Source organism: Amphiprion ocellaris, chromosome 15, assembly GCF_022539595.1.
Source record: "Amphiprion ocellaris isolate individual 3 ecotype Okinawa chromosome 15, ASM2253959v1, whole genome shotgun sequence".
NCBI lineage: Eukaryota > Metazoa > Chordata > Actinopteri > Pomacentridae > Amphiprion > Amphiprion ocellaris.
In genome coordinates this window covers 28,901,586-28,924,326 of record NC_072780.1, presented here as the reverse complement: position 1 = coordinate 28,924,326, position 22,741 = coordinate 28,901,586, and the positions used below count along the sequence as shown (strand labels likewise).

Below are 22,741 nucleotides of genomic sequence, written 5' to 3'. Positions count from 1 at the left end.
CCCTTCTTTAAAAACCTGTTATTTAAGAAAACAAATCTATATGACGAGGTTTCCTCAGGTGTCGGTGTCGATCCTCGGACACATCGGGGACCACAGAGGTGAGACGGCTCCATCGATCAGGGTCACATATTTTGTTTACCGAAAAATCAAAGCCTAAAACCTCTGCCTTTCAAAACCGGTCGATGTCAAGGATTCTCCAGTAAAAAGTCTTTCAGTTTTCTTTGTGTGGTGAAAAAGCTCAGGTTCATCTCAGAGGGCATCACCAGTTCAGGTGTGTTTACTTTGAGTTCACCTCCTACGATGTGTTTTCAACCAGGTGCTAAAGGACGATGACGCTCTGAACTTTTGTACTCTGACGTGTTAAAACTGAACCAAACTGTCAGAAGTAAGTTTGCTGCATTCAGGGACCACATTAATTCACTTCAGCACCGTATTAATTAGCTGTCATTTCTTTTTGCTGAGGCCACAGCAGCTCCATATTGCTGTGTGAGGTGTAAAGCAAGTGTCAAATTATAGTGAAGAAAAATCCTGCAAATGGATTCTTTTTGGGCAACAGGGAGCCGCTGAATTCTCAGAGTATTTATTTAATGTCTTGTTTGGTTTGTTTCTAATGCCTGAAGTTAGATTTTGCAATAAAACTGAAAAATCAGCACCTTTTAAGAGGGGAATAACACAAAAAAGAAAAATGATCCTGAATAAAGAGATGCTAGACAGAAGTTTAACTGGTAATAAATTCACAATTTGAGCTGTTTAGTCAAACTAAATCATCACATGTTAGCTTCTTACAGCACATTTGAGGATCATCTGCTTTTCTGTGTTATTAAAAAATGAGTTAAAAAAGCTCTCAGAACCTGACAGCTTCCAACATTTCATTGAATAAACCATTTTTCAATGAAACAAAATAATATTTGACAAATAATCCAGAAGAAACAAAAGGTGCAGAGGAGTTTCGACACTACAAAACCAGAAAATAAAGTAAAACAAAGCAAAAAATTCTAATTGAATGACAGGAACCTTTGTCATGAATGCAAAGGAACATTAAACACAACTGATTTTGTCATTATTGTTGATGAAATTAATTTCTGGACTATAAAAATTAATTCAAGAATATGAGTTACTCCCACCACTTAATTAACTGCATGGTTGCAAGATAAGAAATTCTAATTAAATCGAGTTTTAGATCAACTATTCAAGCTGCAAACATTATTTGATGGGTTGTGTTGATATAAAAAAGTTGCATCAACTTAATATTATGTGTAATTTAAGATTACATTTTTTTGCATTTGTTGATTTAAAGTTAAATTCAAGTTGAGGCAACTTAACTAAATCTAATTAAATGTATTAATAATGAAATTATTAAAATACCAAAAAAATATATTATTGAATTAAATTAATTCTTTACTTTGACTGCAAGACTTAAAGTTGCCTCCCTTAACTAATAATTTTTCTAAATTTGTCAACTTGTCTTCATAATAATGGTAATTAAGTAGGTAAAAACATCTTAAATAGCATAGAAATACCAGTTAGAACAGCTTTAATCTATATGAATAATCAATTTAAGTAAACAAAAATTAAACGTCCCTTTATTAGAGGGAAAGCTATTACCGCTCACTTAATGTAGCTTGTTGGTTAAACATAATTTCATTAGACCCATAAGACCCACTTGTTCACCCACACATTGGCTGAGCAGAGTCACCTCTACTGGAACTTTTATCTGTTTTATTTCACTGTTTTATTGTTTTTGCTTTTATTGATTCTTATTTTTGATGATTATTGGATATTTTATCTGTTCTTTTAACTGTTATTGTTGCTGATTATTTTACTGTAAAGCCCTTTGGTTGTGCTATATAAATAAAGCTGACATTGACATTAGAAGTTGTCATCATGCCAATAAATGATTGTTGCATTGATTTTTTAGTTGAGCCCAAAGATTATTAGATATTACACACCCCTGTTCAAAAATTTGAGGTCACCCAGACAACTTCATGTTTTCCATGAAAACTCACACTTTTATCCATGTGCTAACATAACTACACAAGGGTTTTCTAATCATCAATGAGCCTTTCAACACCATTAGCTAACACAATGTAGCATTAGAATAGAGGAGTGATGGTTGCTGGAAATGTTCCTCTGTACCCCTAAGGAGATATTCCATTAAAAATCAGCTGTTTCCAGCTAGAATAGTCATTTACCACATTAACAATGTCTAGACTGTATTTCTGATTCATTTAATGTTATCTTCATTGAAAAAAAAACTGCTTTTCCTTCAAAACGGATGACATTTCTAAGAGACCCCAAACTTTTGAATGGTGCCGTATATAATACACTCTTTGTAAAAAACCTACCACTATATTGAAGTATTGAAGTGCCACAACAAAGCTGAACTCTGTAATCTTTGGTATTAAAGTCTGGATGTTAACAAGTGAACCAAGTGTGTCGTGTTCGCTTTGAGCCCTTCGTGCTTGTAATTCTGTGGAAGTTTTCCCTTCAAAGTTAACTTTCTCTGCTTTGTGTTTTTGCCAACATTGCAGCCTTCATAGACAAACAGCCTCGGTCACTGAGATCCATCCTTTGGTGCTAATTCCACACTCGGGATTAATCAGAGATCTAAAGTTACACTCAGGTTCACGAGAGGCGAAAAACTCTCACATCTAAAACCAGTGAAGTGATGTGAGAGATGCGGGCGGCAGGTTGGAGTTTTTTGGTGGGTTTTTTTGTCGTTGGCGCTCCATAAAATCTGTTTCCTACTCTTCAAAGAGGCTTTTGATTCAAAGTAAAGAAAAGAGAGTGGAGGTCATCGAAGGCAGGAGGAAATAAAAGCCTCGGTATCTCCCACCAGAAAGACGAGCGAATGGAAACGACTTCACAACGGGACGACCCGACTCTTTCTGTCAGAATCAAAGTCAAACATCTGGAGCTGCCTGGATGGCGTCAAATCATCTGCTGTTCTGCATTTCAAGGGTCAGAAACAGAAGAACTAGAGGCCTTTTTAGATCCAGTTCATAAAGCAAACGCTCCGGAAGTCTAGAGGGCGGTGAAATATCGTCTTTTTAGTTTAAAGTGACCCAATAGAGGACGAGTCTAAAGACAGATGAGAGCAGTGGAGAGCCTGAGGAGGAGACCAGCAAGGACAAAACACTGTTCTAGAGTTTCCTTGACTGTTAAAGTGCTGAATTAATGTTTGATGAAACCCAGTTCTCTCATTTTAATAAGCAGGCAGACACATGCGAAGGCAGAAAAATGTGAAGAATACTTCTTTTTCTAGCAGTCCAAGCCAATCTGTGGAAGTATTTCCCTCTTTAAAGTAACTCTGGAGTTTAAAAACACCACTGCAGAGTTTTAGATAATCTGTCAGCTCATTGTTTCGGCCGCATCAGAGACACATTTCAGTTTTAGGGAACATTCAGCAGCAGCAGGAAGATTTCTCACAAAGAAATCTCTGAAAATTCCAAACTGAGAACCAGGAATGAGAGCAAAAGTTAGCAAAAAGCTTCACAGTGGAGCATTTAGCAGCTGACATCTGCAGATATTGATTCCTAAGAGACAGTAAAGATGAGAACACTAATATAGATACTTGAGGAAAGGGAGAGATTCATTTCAAAGTCGCTCTCTGGTTGATGATTAAACTCGTAAAAACTCATCTCTGTGTGTCAGTCACATAATAAAAGATGTGTTTTCCATTAAAATAACTCTTGCCTGTGTTGAAATGGACCAGATGTAACTCTACACTGTTGGTTCTTCTAGAAAATGCAGATGTATGAAGTCTTTACCTCTTTCTCCAACCAGTTTTCTACCACAAACTGCAGCTCCAGAACACCAGCTCACCAACCGCTCAAACACCGTAAAACTGCTCTACAAATGACATTCATGTACAACTAAACTGCATTCGCAACCTATTCTTTGCTGAATTCTGTTTTCAATCAACATAACTTTGACATTTATTCTATTCATGGTGAATATTTTTAACAGCATTTAACTGTGACTTTTTGAACAATTTATGGATATTTTACAAATTTAATTGTTTTGTTAATTGGTAAAATCATTCAAAAAGGTACTAACATACATACGAACCCTTAAAAAAACAGACAGAAACTGTAACTAATGACCACATGTACTTTTACTATATTTAAATCCAGAATAAATGTGAATATTTTACAGGTATGTGCTGTTGTTGTCACCAGTTTTAGTATTTTCTTTTCTGGCTCAGTTGCTGCCGGATTTTAAAGCTTTTAATTAATATTTATTTATTTTTAAAATTTTATTATTATTTTTAAGATATTCTAGTTTCGCTCTGCTGTCCTTTGTGGCCAACCAATATATCATATATTATATCATATAATGGATTATAAGCCAGAAATTCTATCATTCTTATTTATTTATTTAGCAGTTTTCTGTTTCTCTGCTGCTGTTGCATTAATTGCACTGATTTATTAGGTTTTTTTTTTTTGTTTTTTTTTACAGGACTTTAATTTTCCTCATTCATTGTATATTTTATATTGAGCATTTGACACTTAACGGTGAGTTTTTCACTTTACCACTTTTTAAATCATAGTATATGTTACATTCTATTGTGCATTTTGTACTTGAGAAATAAGAAAAATATCCCAGTTTGTTTATATTGTGGTGGTGGTCACTTTACTCTTTCTGCTCAACAATGTGACAACAGAATCTCCTCCTGGGAATCAATAAAGTACTTCTAGTCAATTCTATTCTATTGTAAATTTGAGGAGAACCTTCAAACGTGTTGCAAAAGGGCCGTATTTTAACCCAAACTATGATTTTTTCTTCAACCTAACCACATAGTTTTGATGCCTAAACCTAAACAAGGAATAAAACTGACAATTAAGTCAAAAAGTAATGCTATTTTCTGATACAAGATTTTTTTCTGTGATGTCATAGGTGAAAAAAAATAAAACAAACAATAAAAATAAACAGTAAAGACATGTTGATATGTCACATATGAAGGCATCTCGCAGAAAATACATTTCCCTCAAACTCTAATTGTAGTTCAGTGGTATCAGAATGTAATTTTGTGGACAAACTTTTAAGCATCACAGTAATACTATTGTTTCATTTACCTTTTTATAGAAAGCCCTATAATGTAATATCTGCCAGATAATGTATGTTTGTAATAATATTACAAACATTTATTAGAAATAGAGAATAAAGCTTGTAGATTAAAAATGCTAGCAAAAATAAAATAATTTCTTTTTATATGGAAAAAATAACCCACGATTTGTAACCATGGAACATACAGTGTATATAATGTTAAAAAACACAACTAATTAAAAACTGAGCTGTTTTTAATGCATTAATGTAATTTATATGGGTATTTATAGAGACATTTAATCATATTTTGACTTGTTAAATATTTTTATGTTATCTGGCCGTTTTAACATTAGCAGCTACTTTAAACGTCTAGTATTTTTTTTCAAATAATTTCCCAGCTTAATTTTAAAATTTGCAGCTCTGCAAACTGGAGAATTTGCATCTGAACAGAAGAATAAAAGTGGAAAATATCAGTTTCATTGTCTGCACATTTGAATAACTCAAAAATGCAAACTTCCGAATTACCGGATGGTCACGATTTGTGTGAAGTCATGTTTAATGAGGCAAGTTTTTGGAGGAATTCAGCCATTTATGTTCAAACCTGGAGCTGATTTGGAAAAAGAATAATGACACAGAAAGCTTAACTCTGCACACTGACAGGTCTGGCTCCTTGGGTTTGCAATACTGTCAATAAACTGCAGATTTAAGGTGGAAATGCTCAACCCTGACTGCTTTAAGCATTTAAAAAAAACACCATATGTACACATCTACAAAATAAGAGCTGCTCATACGCCTGCCTACTGAACCTTCCCAACATCGAGAGAACAAGTGAAAAAAACTGAACGGCCATTCTCATGAACATACCAACAGAAAACCTGAAATAACCTGGATCAAAACGAAGAAGGAAAAAAAAGAAGCTGTGACGAATTACACCCCTAATATAGCTCAGAACACTGCAAGAGCAGCACAGTGGGAGAAGGAGGAAGGTATGTGATCCGGAGACGCAGGAGAAAGCAGGACAGACGCTGCTGCATTAACTAAATTGGTTACAGAGCACAATGAGAGCTCCTCCAGCAGCGTTGGGAGGAGGAAACTTCATCCACATCTGCTGGAGTCTCAGCTGGCCTGGCAGAGGCTCGGCTTTAACTGGATTAACAACAAAAGCCGAGCTCAATAACTAATAGGCCTCTTCTTCCTCCTCTCTCATTACTCGGTTCCCCTCGTTCCCCTCTCCTTCTCCTTCTCCTTCCATCTCGCCGTCTTTCCTTCTCCTTCAGAGCAAAGCAGAGAGATAATGCGGAACACTTTTATGCCTTCTGCTGAATTAAACATGCAGGGAACAGCTTGTGCTGGGTGCTAAAGCTGAGGCGAAGAGAGGGAATATGAAGGGAAAAAAGCCGGATATATACAATTCCGTCCCTGCATGGAGATCTCTGGAGTGCTGCTGAACATTTCTTTACAATTAGAAAGATCTGTCGCAGATAGGAGAGCCCAACAGGACGGCCCTTTTCCCCGCTAATTGGTCGGGTTGGAAAGGACTGTCGGTTGGTGTTGGGCGGAAGCGGCCGATAGCCAAGCGGAGCGGTGGCGAAAAACACTCCTCAGAGGCTTCCTGCCCACCTCCAGCTTTCATTGTCAGAGCTGCAAATCCCGTCTTGCCAATCTCTTATTCCCTTCACACGCCGTCATCTCTTTTTTTTTGTGCCGCCGCCAACCAATTGGGCTCGGCGAGTAACAAATGTGCCCGTCGTCTAACTCCAAGGCTCGCCGGTGAATAATTGACAGCATTTCAAACGTTCCCGGTCTCAGGTGGATTACACACAAAAAAAAAAAACCTGGTGATGTCTTCTCATCCTCTCTGCAGGGGCTGAAGTTTTACTTTCTGTTCCGTCACTCAGTTTCTCTGATCTGAGAAGAAAAAGTCCTCCTTTCTCTGCCTCCTCTCCCGGCCTATTTGGTATTCCCCAGACGGAGCGCTGAACCTCCACCAGCCTCCGTCCTGCCTCTGTTCCAGCCTCGTTCCCCCCGACGGAGCCAAGTGACCCGTTACCTCGTCCTCTGCTTAGCACTGCAGCGAGGACAGGACTTTACAGGGGTTGCGTTTAGGACTGAAACCTCCCAGAGCTCAAAGCATGTCAGGACGTGGAGCTAAAAGATCAGAGACGGACTCTTGTAAGTAGCACGACCCTGTTTTCAACCCGCCGGACATCCTGCTGCTGTAAAAAGGGCAACGCAACGAGGTCACGACGTGTTCTTTTAAGACGATTAAACCTTCTGTTTTCTAATCAAAGATGAATAATCTGCTCGAGTACCATTAGATAGGTTTCAAGGTGGTTGCGTTTTTTTTTTTTTTACCGTCTTGTGAAGTTAATCATCAGAAAGAAACAGAAGCACAGCGTATCTTTTGCTTTTTTAAAAAAATCTCCAGTAACCTAAGCGGAGATAATAAAAAGATCAAAACCGCTTATCTTTAATTTTCTAGTTTCGCTGCTTATCAACACTCCATTAGCTTTAAGTTTACATGTTTCATAAAGCTTGATTTCTATCTCATTCAGTAATGTTTTGCTTACTCCACTCACACAGCTCAGTCTGTTTGGCACATTTCATGAGGTTAAAGAATATTTTTGTTCATAGATGTGGAGTTTTTTTTAATGTAAAAGCACCAAACTCTTTGTATCTAGTATGAAAATGTGAATGCATTGAGGCATCTGAATTCATAATTCGTCCCTCTGCAGCATCACGGAGGATCTTCACAGTCATTTAAATGCACCTCGAGGAGGCTTCTGGAGGAGCTCAGATGGAGGAAACTCAGCGCATCTATACCTCTTCTATCGACATCCAGACACGAGGCGTGAAGGCGGAGACGGTCGGCATAATGAAGAGCTCCCAGTGTGCAGAATGATCAAAAGGAAAAGCAGCGGTCTTTACAAAAAGTGATTCCAGTGTGAATATCTGTGTTTGAATGTGGGTCAGTTTGTGTCGGTTCGGACAGAATTTTGAAAAAAACGCTCAGATTCTGCTCATAGTTTACCTCTTAGGAGCCCAAAACTAAATTCTACAGAAGAATTTTGAGACTTTCATATGTGATTGCTCATGTCACCATACAGTATGAACGGGAGCTTTCGTTGAGGCAAAATGCACACATAATGACAATATAAATACCCCTAGGCACACCAGTTTTTGTGGTTCTACAATAGAGTTCACATGACCCCTTTGGCATGTCAAAATACTAAAAATCTTGTTACATATCAAACTCTACTGATGTTAGAAGCCTCAAAAGTTGGTAAAATGTCAACCAGACTGTATTTTTAGTAGGAAATACGGATCCATCCACATATAAACACTTTTTGGACCCCAATCGTTTGACAATGTTGTACTGATTTCCATTTTCAAGGGCAACTTAATGATTTGGATCTACTGTAAACTATTCGGTCTGTGCCCTCACCAAATTTCATAGTAGTGGGAGGTATCATTTTGGAGATATTGAATGTCTAAAATGGCTACCCAGATGAGACATCTTTCTTGGGGGTGAAAATACAAAAATCCCCAGGTCTGAAAGCAAATGAAACTCTGCCACAACATTATACAAAACTTTGTTTTGGGTATCGAATATTGAAAAAGTCAACTCTTAATAAAACCTGAGATGTTGGAGCAACACTTGAATCTGAAATGACACCAACTGACCCATGTGGCAGTGAAGTTGAAACTTTTGAAACGCAATGCAAATTAAACTTGTTTCTATTCAGTGCTTTGGAGCGAATACACTAGGTTGTGTAGTATCAACAAAAGGAGGCAGTTTAGGCTACACGGCTGGAATAAACCTGCTTGAAGAAGAACAATAAACAAAAACCCTTGACTATACAGTCCTGTTTAAAAGTTTGGGGTCACTTAGAAATATCCTTGCTTTTGAAAGGAAATCAGTTTATTTCAATGAATATAACATTAAATGAATCAGAAATACAGTCTAGACATTGTTAATGTGGTAAATGACTATTCTAGCTGGAAACAGCTGATTTTTAATGGAATATCTCCATAGGGGTACAGAGGAACATTTCCAGCAACCATCACTCCTGTGTTCTAATGCTACATTGTGTTAGCTAATGGTGTTGAAAGGCTAATTGATGATTAGAAAATCCTTGTGCAGTTATGTTAGCACATGGATAAAAGTGTGAGTTTTCATTCAAAATATGAAATTGCCTGAGTGACCCCAAAGTTTTGAATTGTCGTCTATATGTGAGGAAAAATTGGTCATTGGTATCAGAAATGTTTCATGCCATCCAGACACGAAGTAAAAGAGCAGAAACACAATCAAACCTCTTCAGAAGAGGCGCTTGCACATCTGACTATGCACATGAACTCATTTTCGAAAGACTCAAAAACCACCACAAGCAAGGGAAATTAAGGGTTTCTTTTTTAAATTGAACAATTCCAGTAACTTTTTTCTAAATCTAATAGCAATAAGCCTAAAAATACATTATGCAAAACCTCATGTTTGACTAATTTGCATGTTGAGATGGAGTCGCAGTGCAGAGATGGTAAAAATATCACGAATACCTCTTAATATGAGGTGCAAAAGCAAAAATGTGATCACGTTACCACCAGGTGTAAACGGAGCTTTGAATCTCCCTGCAGAAGGGATAAAGTACTGCAGGGAGAGCAGACAATTGTTCAAGTGTACGAGGAAAGGTTGTCACACTTTTCCCCAAGTTAGCAAAAAAACACAGGCGGCTCCTGTGGCAGTTCTGTTGAAGAAACTAAATATCCCAGAGCAGGTGTACAGTTCTGTCCTCTGCAGAGAAATGTGCCGAGGAGTTGTGGGAGTCGGGTATTTATAGGCCGATAACTCGGCTCTGCTCAATTAATTACCAGCTTCTCCACAGAGGATTGTCTCAGAATGGTTTTCTTTTATTGAAAATGGGTTGTGCAAAAACAAAAGTTATGACTGATGATGAGTTTCCTCGCTAGGGGTGCATCCATGATACAAGATTCTGCGACTAATTAGGCGCCGAAGTTGGGATCACAGTCAACGGTTTAATATCAAAGAACCCCGGCGATTAGGCGATGCGTACGAGGGCCGAACAGGAGGGGAAATGTGCTGGACGGGGAGGTTTTTAGGGTGAAAATCATTAACGTATTAAGCTTTAATGCAAAATAAGGTCATTTTCATTTGGGGGAATACTGCGTTTTGAATGTAACAGATAAAGACTCAAACTAAATAAGACCGTTTGGGTTCTCCAGAGGTCAAAAGTCTGGATCTTGGATCATGCGTGCACCCGGCAGAGCAGAAAATACAGTAAAAAGTCCAACTACGTGTGATAACCGAAGGTACAGTAAATGGCTGCTTCTCACATACTTTTTGAAATTTAAATTGGCAACTTTGTCCAACAAAAAAAAAAAAACACAGGCGGTGAGGCTTCATGAAATGTTCTCCACTGAGATGCGTTTGTAACATAGCAGATATAGCTGTCTCATTTTACAGAACAACAGACTGCACAGTGCATAATGTTCAACAACAACCAACAACAAGGGACCCGCTCAGGGGTTTTGGGGGGCAGCGGAGCCGAAACAGTCAAGAAAAACGATCGATAAGGTTTTGAATTTGAAAAATCCCAGCTGGACAAGTGTGTGTTCGGATTTTGAAACCACAGAACAGCAGTTAAAATTCATATTTGGTGATAATATCTTAAATATTATGACCATGTGTTCTTAGAAATGCACTGAGTCATGAGTAAATGAGATGGGACGCGGCTTAGAAATGTAAAGATTCCCTTTTCAGATCCTTTCTCATAAATATTTCATGAGTCGACAGTTACAACAGCCTTAAAATACCCCTTTTATTACAACACTGCTTTATCTCTGTGTTTACGCCCTCGACAGTGAAACGCAGCAGCGTGTGGTTGTGATGTGGCACAGTGAGCTTGTAAAAGCAGAGGATGAGCTGCTGAATCACGCACCGCTGCTCCGGTTTGTTCTTCTATCGAGCTTTTACGGTTTCCTTGTTCTCTCTGCTTTACCAGACTTTCTATACATCTTCATAGATGTGCTGCAGAGATTCCCCTGCTCAGACTCTCCCAATGTCTCCTCGCAGCCATTCCAGCGTTAAAAAAATAAGACAAGAGATATAATTCAGCAGTAATTAAAGAGAAATAACTGCTCATTTGTGGAGAAGAACAAAAAACACACGGGGGCAGGAGAAACCTTGGAATCGATAAGGCAAAAGTGTTCCAAAAACATAAGAGCCCGATTTCACTTAGCAGCTCCTGTCATGCAAATGTGTAATTAAAGTCATTTAATTATGAGTCAAGAAAAACCCCTAAAAGTAAAAAAATGCAACTTTTTCCAATGTAGCTTTGCATGCTCAGTAAATTCTCTCAGAAAATCCACCATCATGTTAAGTTTCGGTGAGAGATTTGATTTAAGACAAGTGGAACAATCCCGTTGTGCTTATTTTACCGTCACCTGCACAAGACAGAAAGGGTTTGGAGTTTGGGATTTCATTTATCCTTTCTTTAAATTTGAGTCTTTAACATGAAACAATCTGCCTCATCACCTAAAAAACAAGTATTGGAAAATGCCAGAAATCCATTCTAACAAAAAATTACATTAAGTATAGAGTCAAAAACAAATCCTAAAGTTAAAAGAATGCAAGTTTTTCCACTGCATTTTTTGCAAATTCTCTTGGAAAATGCACCATTATGTTTGAAGTGTCTCATTTAAGAACAGCGAAACAACCCTGTCCTGTCACTCATGTGCCACAATTTCACCTGTACTTCTGCAAGACACAAAGGCATAAAAGTTTGGGATTTCATTCAGAACTACTTCCTATCCTCTTTTGAAATGTGTCCAATTACAACACAGAACATAGAATAATCTGCTTCATCGCCAAAGAACAGTCTGTAGGACATGAAGATAGCTGGAAATCCATTCTAATAAGTCATTTAATTAAGCATAGAGTCGAAAACAAATATTAAAAATTTAAAATTGCAACTTTTTCCTTTGCAACACTGCATGTTTAGCTAATTCTCATGGAAAATGCACCATTACCTGAAGGTTAGTGAGACATTTCACTGAAGATAGGTGAAACAACCCTGTCCTGCTAACAATTAGCTACTTATTTTAGCAAAAAGTCAACTATCATTTGGACTTTTGCAGTGTACAGGACAGAAAAACTGAGGAGAATAATTCCGTATCCTTTCTTGTAATTTGTCTCAGACTATCATTTCTGTCCAATCTGCAGGATGTGAATATTATTAGAAATAGACTGTAACACGTCCAGTGTAGAAAACAAATCCCCAAAATAAGTCATTGTAACTTTTTCCTTTGCAGCACTGCATGTTTGAAAGATGTCATAAAAGCTAAGTGAAACAACTGGAGTGTCACTTATTTTAACAGAAAGTGTGCTTTAACCTGTACTTTTGCAGCATGCAAGACCAGAGGCATAGGAGTTTGGGATTTCATTCAGAATGATTTTGTATCCTTTGTTGTTGTCCTTTGTTGATAAAATCTGTTTCATACCCAAAAAATTGTTTGCAGGACATGGAAAATGCTACAAATCCATTCTAAAAAATCATTTACTTAAGTATAGAGTCAAAAACAAATGCTGAAAATCACAAAATCGCAACTTTTTCCAAAGCAGTACTGCATGTTTAGCAAATTCTGAAGGAAAATGACCCATTTTCTTGCAAGATCTTATTTAAAACAAGTGAAACAGCCCCGTTCTGTCACTGATGTGCCTCCTTTTTTTTTCCTGTCACCTGTACTTTTGCAGTCTACAGGATAGAGATGCTGAGGAGTTTGGGATTTCGTTCAAAATTATTCCATATCCTCTGTTGAAATTTGTCTCGGACTGTGTCCTTCTGTCCTATCAGAGCCCAGAACACAGAATAATCCACTCCACAGCCTAAAAACAGTCTGCAGGACATGAACAATGCTAGAAATCCATTCTAGCATGTCATTTAATTAAGTATAGAGTCAGAAATGAATCCTACAATGTAAAAATTTGAACTCTTTTCAATGCAGTGCTGCACGTTTAGCAAAATTGTTTGGAAAATGCGTCAATATTTTAACATTAGATGAGAGATTTCATTCAAAACAGGTGAAATAAGCCTGTTCTATCACTGGCGGGCAACTTTATTTTTAACAAAAAGTGTACTTTCACCTGTGCTTTTTCAGTCTACAGGACAGAGAAGCTCAGGAGTTTGGGATTTCATCCAGAATTATTCCATATCCTCTGTTGAAATTTGTTTTGGACCATTTTGTTGTGTCCAATCAGAGCCCAGAACACGGAATAATCTGCTCCGTAGCCTAAGAACAGTCTGCAGGACTAGAAAATTATCAGAAATCCATTCTAGCAAGGAATTAAATTTTGTACAGAGCAAAAAACAAATCCTGAAGATCAAAGAATGGCAACTTTTTCCATTGCAGTGCTGCATGTTTAGCAAATTTTCTTGGAAAATGCGACAATATTTTCACATTAGATGAGAGATTTCATTTTAAATGAGTGAAACAATCCTGTTCCGTCAATGGTGTGCCTCTTTTTTTTTACTGTCACTTATACTTTTGCAGTCTACATGACAGAAAAGCTCAGAAGTTTGGGATTTCATTCACAATTATTCCATATCCTCTGTTGAAATTTGTCTCGGAGTGTTTCGTCCTGTCCAATCAGAGCCCAGAACACGGAATAAACTACACTATAGCCTAAAAACAGTCTGCAGGATATGAACAATGCTGGAAATACATTCTAACGTGTAATTTAATGAAGTATAGAGTCAAAAATGAATCCTAAAATATAAAAATTACAACTTTTTCCAATGCAGTGCTGCATGTTTAGCAAATTTGCTTGGAGATATTTTAACATTAGATGAGAGATTTCATTTAAAACAAGTGAAACAACCCTCCTGTCCTGCCATATATTTTCTGTCACCTGTACTTCTGCAGTCTACAGGACAGAGAAGCTCAGGAGTTTGGGATTTCATTCAGAATTATTCCATAACCTCTGCTGAAATTTGTCTCGGACCATGTCGTTCTGTCCAATCAGAGTCCAGAACACGGAATAATCCGCTCTGTAGCCTAAGAACAGTCTGCAGGACACGGAAGATGAATACATGAAATGCAGCAGCCTCCAACAAAGCCGGTGAATATTTTGCCTCATTGAATACGACCCAGATATGAATACAAACACAAGTTATCCTCTTCTCCCTGCACACAGTCGCTGCGGCACTCGTCTCAGCCGCCCGTTATGTAAATAAAGCCGGCGCAGAGAGACGAAATGTATGTGTGGGACAGTAGAAAAAACATACAAATCATTCAGAATTCATGTGTAACAGAAAGAGAGAGATGGCATGGAGAGGGAACGAAGGGAGGAATTAAAAAAAGAGAGAGAGAAACTCAAAGTTGGGAACAAAGAAAGAGCTTTTTTTCATCCATTAAATGAGTCATTACCGACCCGATGTGGGACTGTGTGAAACCCCCAAGGCTCCCGGTGCGTCTTTTTCCTCAGCGAGATCAACACCATTACACAACAGTAACAACAACAACAACAACAACAACGGCTACTACAACAACAATAGCAACTGTGCTATAGTGAGACGGCGCCCAATATATAGATGATGCACATCATTAACACCACAGCCAGCCACACATTAGCACACACTGTTAAGTCTGTTATGTTACTCAGTTTATTGGCCCCATCAGGAAACCAGGTGGTGTCGCAGGGTGCAGCAGGGAAACCCCCCCGAGTCACTGTAACACCCCGGTAAAGTCAGCTCTTGTTTCCAGGGCGACAAGTTTTGGCCTTTTTCAAGTTTCGAAGAGTCGTAAGCGTCTGCAGCAAACATCCACGGGAGCCTTTCGGTTTCTATGCAGAGTTCTTCGGCGAACAATGAGGATATTTTCTCGTATTTTGCAGCAGAAAGGCAAGTTCTGAACAGTGGTGGTTGTATTTTTTTTTGGTTGTTTTTTTTGTTTTTTTTCTGGAATCGTGATTATATGGTGCTTTCAGATTACATTTTCTGCTAAGGTAGAAAATACAAACAATTTGAGTCACTCAGCACATAATCACAGAGCAAAGCTGAAGAAACAAGAACGTAGCAAGAAGCAGCGTTTGCGTCAGAGTTTTTGTTTGCTCTTGGCAGTATTTCTTTTTTTCTTTTTTTTTTCCCATTTTCTTACGTTTGACTGACACTGAATCAAATCTGTCTCCATGGTACAGTTAAATACAGACACATTCAGCCACAGTGCCGCGTCAGGTTCGCCTTCACGACTTCTTCATGGCTTTCTTTTAATCCTCCTCCTATGGAATTACACAGTCGAGCAGAGAGGATATAACTGATGGTAACTTTAATCTGGTGGAATGTTAAGCAGGTAGGTGTTTAGCTGATGGAGGTGATGTCGCTTTCTCTCCTTTCTCTACATTCAGACTTCCTTTCTTCCCCTCAGACATAAATGGCAGTCCGGGAAATCACCGATCCGTCCCTTTGAGACTCCATGTCGTCGTCGAGGTACACGTCCATCTCTTCTTCGCCGCCGTGGCCTCTGTGGACGTGATAGGCTGGAGGCAGCATGTTCCCACCTCCGCCTCCGAATCTGTCGTACCGCTCCTCCTCTTCCTCCATGCTGTCGTCCAGCTCAAACTTCCTCCTCTCGGCGTCCATGTCGCCACTCAGCAGGATGTCGTGGGCGGTCGGGGGGTTGCCGGTGGAGGCGTGGTGGAGGTGGTGGTGGTGGTAGTCGTTGGCCTTTTCCGTTAGGGTCCCGGTGGCGTCGCAGCCCTCCCGGTAGGTGTAGATGGGCCCGTTGTTGTTGCCGCCGGTGCCGTTCTTGCTGCTGCCGTTGTTCCCGGAGCTGCCGAAGAGCAGCCGGGCCTTGTTGCCGTAGTCGCCGCCGTTGCTGCCGCCGCTGCCCGTCGCTATGGAGTCCCCGCTGCTGGGGTAACCGCGCCTCTGCTGCCGGCGGCTGCGGGTCAGGAGGACGGCGACGAGCGCCACCACCAGCAGCAGGGCCAGGAGGGAGCCGATGACGGCGCCCGCCACCACGCCGGTGCTGGACGGATCCTCCAAGGCTTCTGCAGAGGGGATGGAGGGGTTGGAAGGAGGGATGGAAACATGGGTGGAGGAAGAGAAAAAGGAATTGGTGGCTGTTTTGGACGAGGTATTCACAGTTCTCCTGGCATTGTAAGTGTGCTGTAGTGATAGCAGTTCTTCTACGTGTGTTACAATCCTCTTACAAGTGTGTAGTAATGTTCTTCTCAGTGTAATCCCTCGGTGAGGGTGCAGTCAGTCATTGCTGGGATCAGGCTGAATGGGACTCATTCACTGTCTCCCAGCGACTTGGTTACGATGCTTTCTGCAGACATTGTGCTCTACATACATGTCTGTCCAGATGCTTCGCTTTGTGTCGCCCTTCCCCCCTTTTTTTGCCAGCTGGGGAAAAGCCTTTTACTACTGTACCGGTCCTTTGTTCTATACTTGGTGTTGGTGTGAGCCAAGTTTGCCTCTTCACTCTTGTTTCAGCCGAAACAAAAATGAGAGATGGGTTCATAGCATCAGCAAAAAGTGGATTTGCGTCGACTTTGCCCTACAGGTTTAGAGGTTTCGGCCCGGCAGACAGACAGACAAAGACAGACAGAAAGGACACACAGCAAGAGGGGTTACTGGAAGAGGGTGAAATGAGCACACAGTCATGCCTGCAAAATGCCACAATGTTCCCTCAGTCCCTTCCATTTTTAACCTCTGATTCCTCCTAATTACATCCTCACCATCCAATCATCTACCTCCCTCCATCGGCCCGCTAGCCGAACCACAGGGCAGAGAGTCCAGATCTCAGTGATCAGCATCACACAAAGGTAAAAAAAAGGTTCACACTGCTGGGCGAGACTCACGCCGGGACGTTTCTAAAAGGATTCTCTGCAGGAGCGTAAGAGGGGAAAAAGGGGGTCTGGCTCAGATAGTGTAGGATTTGTACAAGAGGACTCACGCTGGGCTAAAGAGAGGTGGAAATAAAGTGTCAAACCAGGCAAGGAGAAGCGTCAAAGCCTATAGCGAAGTGCTGCACACGGACGGCTAATGTTTCTCTCCGTGAATTACATGCTGATTTCTCTTTGGGGTGCAGAGAGGGCAGTAGGACGCAGAACAGCAGGGAAATCTGAACCCCTTCCGGTTTTATGCAAATAGCAGTTCGGTTCTGCCAGCAGCCCTGGCAAACACAGCGACGGACGCCAATCAAACAATCCGAGGTTTGGCCGAAATGAGGGGTTACGTGCCAGGGAAGCACAAACGAGGGAAGGACTTTTTTTTTCTCTCTCTCTCTCTCACTTACTTGCAGTGAAATCGCGTCGGATATCAAGCTAAGCTAACACAACCAGTGGGGGGGATCGTCACCGTGAGCGAAGCTGTGATTCATACAAATTGCTCATTCCGAGGGTGCGGGAGAGAAAAAAAAGGATAAAAGAGGAGAGAAAAGTAGTGAGGAGGAGGTGGGAGTTAAGAGGGGAAGGTCTGATTTCAAACACTCTCACGAGGGGGGATGCAGTTGGGTTATGCCAGGGTGAGACAGACGGTGAATGAGGCGGGGCTCCTGGGACAGGATATGATGTCTAAATTAGGGGACAGTGATGCTAATATCCAATTGAAGTGACAGAAGGCATTAAGGATGATGAATCCAACTTTCCCTGTCCCAGTTTCCTCTCTCCTTTGCGAACTTACAGATTGGCATAGGAGCACAAAGCGCCAGCCAAAGTGTTATTTATATTTATTGTGCCATTTATATTTTAAGCATTAGTGGCATTTATCAAGTGCCCGGGTGAGAGACAGCTGAATAATGGCCTTTTGTGGAAGGTCTTTGGTGGCTGTCGTCCTTCTGTTAATCAAGTGCTTAAAAATCTATTATTCTGTATGGGCTATAAAGAACAATGCTCCTACAGAAGCCCATTAGAGCTGCCGCGCTCATTTTTCAGTGGATCTGAGGTCACATGCGGGAGCAGCATGATTTTCTTTCCAGTTTGCCCTCAAAGTCCAAAGCGAAGAGCTGATATTTACACAGAAATGATCTCGGAAACTTCGCAGCTGGTTCCTGCCTCTTTGTATTTGCAGACGGCTTCAACATGCAGTTAAAATGGGCTGCTGTCAATAAAACACGGCGACTCTGGAACTGAGAGGCTCATTTGATGAACCTATTTCACAAAAACATTTTATTTTAGCTTCCCAGTTCCCGTAAGCGACATTCTCTACGTGTTTCTGCAAAGTCCAAAATAAAGGTGGGAAAAGTGAAGATGCCCCGTTCGTTGTAGCTAATATCCAACTATTTCAGAATTTATTGACAATAATTATCACCATCACTCTCAAACAACAAAAGCAACAAAGATTTTTGGGAAACAGCAACACAACAAATTCCGCTTTCATGCAACATTCACCACGATGCCGAACATAGAACTGTGATGTTCTCGGTGCTGGAGGCCTTGAAGACATGACAGACCTTCAGTCCAATCGCTGGGATCAAAAAGCAGCGACACTGGAGTCGTGTCATTACTGTGGGGTTGCCGGGCAACCGCCAGATGTCACCGGGTGTTGGTCACTGATCACTGATAAACAGTTGCAGCATGTCAAACTCCCTGTTAGAACACAACTGGTTGTTTGTTGTGGACAGAATAAACAAATCAGCTTCACCGTACCATCTCACTCTTTGCTATAAATAAGTTCATTTTCCAAAAACTATTCCTGTAATATGCACTGTGATGAATTACTGTAAAAATCCAGCCACAATCTACCAGTTAATGTACAGTTTTTCTAGAATATGGTTCAAAACTGCAAAACATCAAGCTTTTTTGGAGCCTAAAACAAGAAAAACAGCAACTTACTGTACAAACTGAGTGCAAAATAAGGAAAAATGTTCATAAATCACCGCAGATAAGAATATTATTGATTACACTAAATATGATTGTTAATTTTTTTCCTTTCTTTTTTTTTACATAAAAGTAAATTATTTTTCATTGTTTCCTCAAACATATTTAATAGTCTACAGTTTGTTAGATGTTGCTGCCTTTGAATAAATATTCCTGATCCATAAATATTTAATTGGCTTTTACTTTATTATAACTTTACTATTTATTGTTTTGGGTGTTTATGTGGTGAATGCATTTTTAAATATTAAATAAAGTTCACAATTCTGGATCATAAAGATTAAGGACACTTTATTTTTTAGGGTGAATGTCTGACATTTAGAGTTAATAGTTGTTAAAAGAAGAAAATGTTGTAATTTACCAGCAGCTTTTACTGGCAGCTGGTTAATGTTGATTCGGGCAGCAACACTATATGGATACAGTATTTCATTGGAAGTCTAGTTGCAGTATTAAACAGTAAACTTGATATTGAATTATAGTGAACTGCAATTTATTATAGAGTAATTATCTTGATTAGATTATGAGAAAAACAGTCAAATATTACTATTATAAAATATAACTATTAGAAACTTCACATTTCACAGTAGAATGCAGAAATCGTAATAAACTAGTAGTAGTAATCTTGTAAAATGATGTTATTTTGCCAGTATTGTACCATAATTTTACAGGGTAATTTGCCACAGTGTGAAATCATTTCCTGATTGGCCAGTTTCAGTTCTTCCTTTCATTCCTTGTTACGATCAACCATCACAGGAACAAACTGGTTCAAGTCCTCAGGTAGCTGAAAGGGCTCCACACTTCACACGAGTTCATCCTGATACCTTCGGATGTTTAACGCCTCACGAAAACGCTAAAAGCACATTTATGTTCGCCGTCCTTCCGTCAGGATTGAAGTTTCCGCGGGGCGACATCACTTATTACGGCCCTAATGGATTCTAGATCGGCTCTGACGAAACTGTGCCAGATGCGTAATCAGCATCAGCCTTATGAGACGTGTTGGTAAACACTGTTCTGAGCACACACACAAAAAAAAGTGAAAATGGAGGGAAAAAAAAGCAGAGAGTTCCGTTAGCAAGAAAATAGGCCATGCTTGTCATCCTTGTTTCTCATCAACAGAGGCAGCCTGCCTGCATTAAGAAACCTGGTGATAAATGTCATAGAGAGAGGCAGGAGGGCTTATATCAGTCTCTGTATTAGTGTCATGTACATGGAGGAGATTAAGGGAAGGAGAGAGAAAAGAAGAGAGAGAGAGAGAGAGAGAGACTCGTGAAAACTATCCATTTCTACTCAGTGCGGTGGGGATAATCTAAATGAGAAGATTTGGGCTGTGGGGAGGCAAGGTGGAGAGAGTTGGAGGTGCAGAGGGAGGACGAAAAACAGAGAGAGAGAGAGATGGAGGGGTGGGGAGTGTTTAAGTAGTGAAATCTGAATAATCTTTTGTGGATCTCCTTCACTTTCTCCTTGTTTTTGTTCTCAGAACCGAAATCAGGCCCAGAAAAAAACCCCAAATAACACACACACCCAGGCAGGAAGCCGCTATATGTAATGATCCAGAGGTTGACTGATTCTCATTAAAAGCAGCTTGTGGTCAAGGACATGTAAAAATGAACCACCAATACGCCCCAAAACACCTAAAACACAAAAGGAAACAAACGTTCTCCTTGACAAAGAGCACAGACGGAAGCTTGTGTTAAATTAAATATTCTTCTTCCTGCGTTGGGCTCCGGTGTCACCTGAGATAGGACGCCTCTTTATCTGTTTCTATCTGTTTTTAAACCTTCCACTGCTTCTGGATTCCCACCTCCGAGTGCATAAAGTGACTGGAAAGTTTCCAGAATAATTCAATTACTGCTATGGGTTCCACAAAAACAGAAAACAACAGCTCTGAACTGTTCATTTGAGCAGCTTTGTGATCGGTTTCGAGGAAATTCAAGCAACTCCTACACTTAATAATGCTAATTTCACCAGATTGTTCATAAGTAATGATGACGTTAAGATAAAAAGTCTGTGGCTCTGTTAGAAGAACGCTTCCAGCTTCGGATAATTCTGAATATTAAGTAGCGTCTGCTGCGTAAGTAAGACAACCTCCGACCTGGACGTCGGCTGCAGAAACCTTGTTCAACCCAAACCTGCTCCTGAAGCAAAACTAATGTAAATGAGTTCAGAAACAGCACACGCAGCCAAAGAACCAAAGTTAGCACATTGGAAGGTTACATCGAAGAATAAAATACTGCTGCTGAAATTGCTACTACTGACAAAATCACTGCTGCTGTATGCTGATAAAAAAAAATAGATCCAGCTTTAATTCAATTTCTGACCAACCATCAGGCTTTAAAGACCTGCTGATCTACTACATTTATGAATTCAACCATCACGAAAAGTGAAGAAAAGACACTCAGAAGTTCACTAAATATTTTTTTCTATCTTGTAAACAAAGTTCAGAAATGTTCCATCGCTATCAGCCATACACTGCAAAATACTGCATTTTTTAAAACAGATTATCAAATGTATTTTTAAAAATAATATAGTGTGTTTTTTTTTTTTTTTAACAGATTTCCCGTTATGTTCACACAACATTACCAGTAAAATTGCAAAAAAAAAATGAGTATTGGTTTATCTGTAAACTTCAGGTCAAAAACTGTAAATAATGTTCAATTAAATAATATGTATCTTTATAAATAAAATGTTGTTTTTCTACCACATTTAACCCTAATTTTAATCATAATTTTTACTGTAATTAAATCAGCTAAAAATATTTATATTTTACAGACATTTATGTTTTCTTATTTGAAAGAATAATTATGTCCATTAAGGATTTTTAGTAATTCCGAATAACTGTTATTTAACAAATTTTCCATATTTTGTTATATTACAAAAATATATAGTAAAATCACAGAATTTTTTTTATTAATTTATGTCATGACTGCAAAAAAACATTTAATACAAATAAATGAAAACAAAATCTGTATTTTAAGAGGTAATGATTTTTTTTACTGTACAGTCTGTTTTTACTGTACAGTCTGTGACAATAAAATCACAGATTTGCTGTATTCAAATCAGCTAATAGCTAAAACAGACATTTGCAATAATTTTTAGTATATTTATTTTATATTTATTTTTATTTTATTTATTTTTATTTATTTTTTACAGTTTTTAATTCTATGGTATATTTTAATATTCCATTTTTAATGTGTTGTTTCTGGCAGCAAAGGTGCTAAAAAATAATGTTTTTGTATACTGTGTAAATATCTTAACATTTCTTTTTCTCATATTTATAACTTTTTCCACTGGTAAATCAAATTTGCATGCATTTAAACTTGTCTGTTACTGTTTTTTTTTTTTTTTTCTGTTGGAATTTTTTATTTTATTTTTTACATGTTTATTTAATTTTTTTCTGTTACTTTCCTTGTAAATCACTCTGAATAACCTCTGTGTGTGATGAGCTGCTGTATAAATAAACTTTCTATGTTTAAGTGCGAGCATCTCGTCTACGACTCCTCAGTTTCTACATAATTGAATGTAAAGTGGTGCCATTTGTTGTACATTTTCTGCTTAAACACACTCGACCTCTGGTGTGTTTCTGCTGCAGAAGAACCGATAAACACGAGGCTTAGTTGGTTTACATACAGAGCGAGCAGTAAAACTGCGTCGACCAAACACGGGGCGAAGAATTAAGTTGTGATTTACTCGTCTGGGAGGCAGCAGCTCGTAATGACGGCAGCTGGAAGCGGAGGTGGAGGAGGTGAGGCGGAGGCTAAATGTTATCATGGAGGGTTAATGGGAGCCGGAGGCAGCGCA

General features: G+C 39.2%; 1 protein-coding gene and 1 long non-coding RNA gene across 3 annotated transcripts in view; one reads left to right on the top strand and one right to left on the bottom strand.

Moving 5' to 3' along the window:
• pvrl2l (PVR cell adhesion molecule related 2 like) overlaps positions 1–22,741 on the bottom strand; it is a 497,519-nt gene that overhangs the window by 202,523 nt on the left and 272,255 nt on the right. Inside the window, exon 7 of one of the 2 annotated variants that reach the window (XM_055017901.1) lies at positions 9,934–16,111. The exons of the other annotated variant lie outside the window; for it this stretch is intronic. Within the exon in view, the coding sequence (XP_054873876.1) occupies positions 15,483–16,111 (629 nt within the window). The 3' untranslated portion in view covers positions 9,934–15,482. Of the gene's footprint in view, positions 1–9,933; positions 16,112–22,741 lie in introns of those variants that run through there. 2 annotated transcript variants of the gene reach the window in all.
• LOC129350675 (uncharacterized) lies at positions 6,144–12,741 on the top strand. The gene is made up of 2 exons (XR_008604152.1): positions 6,144–7,221; positions 7,785–12,741. It is a non-coding gene; the product is annotated as an uncharacterized LOC129350675 (long non-coding RNA).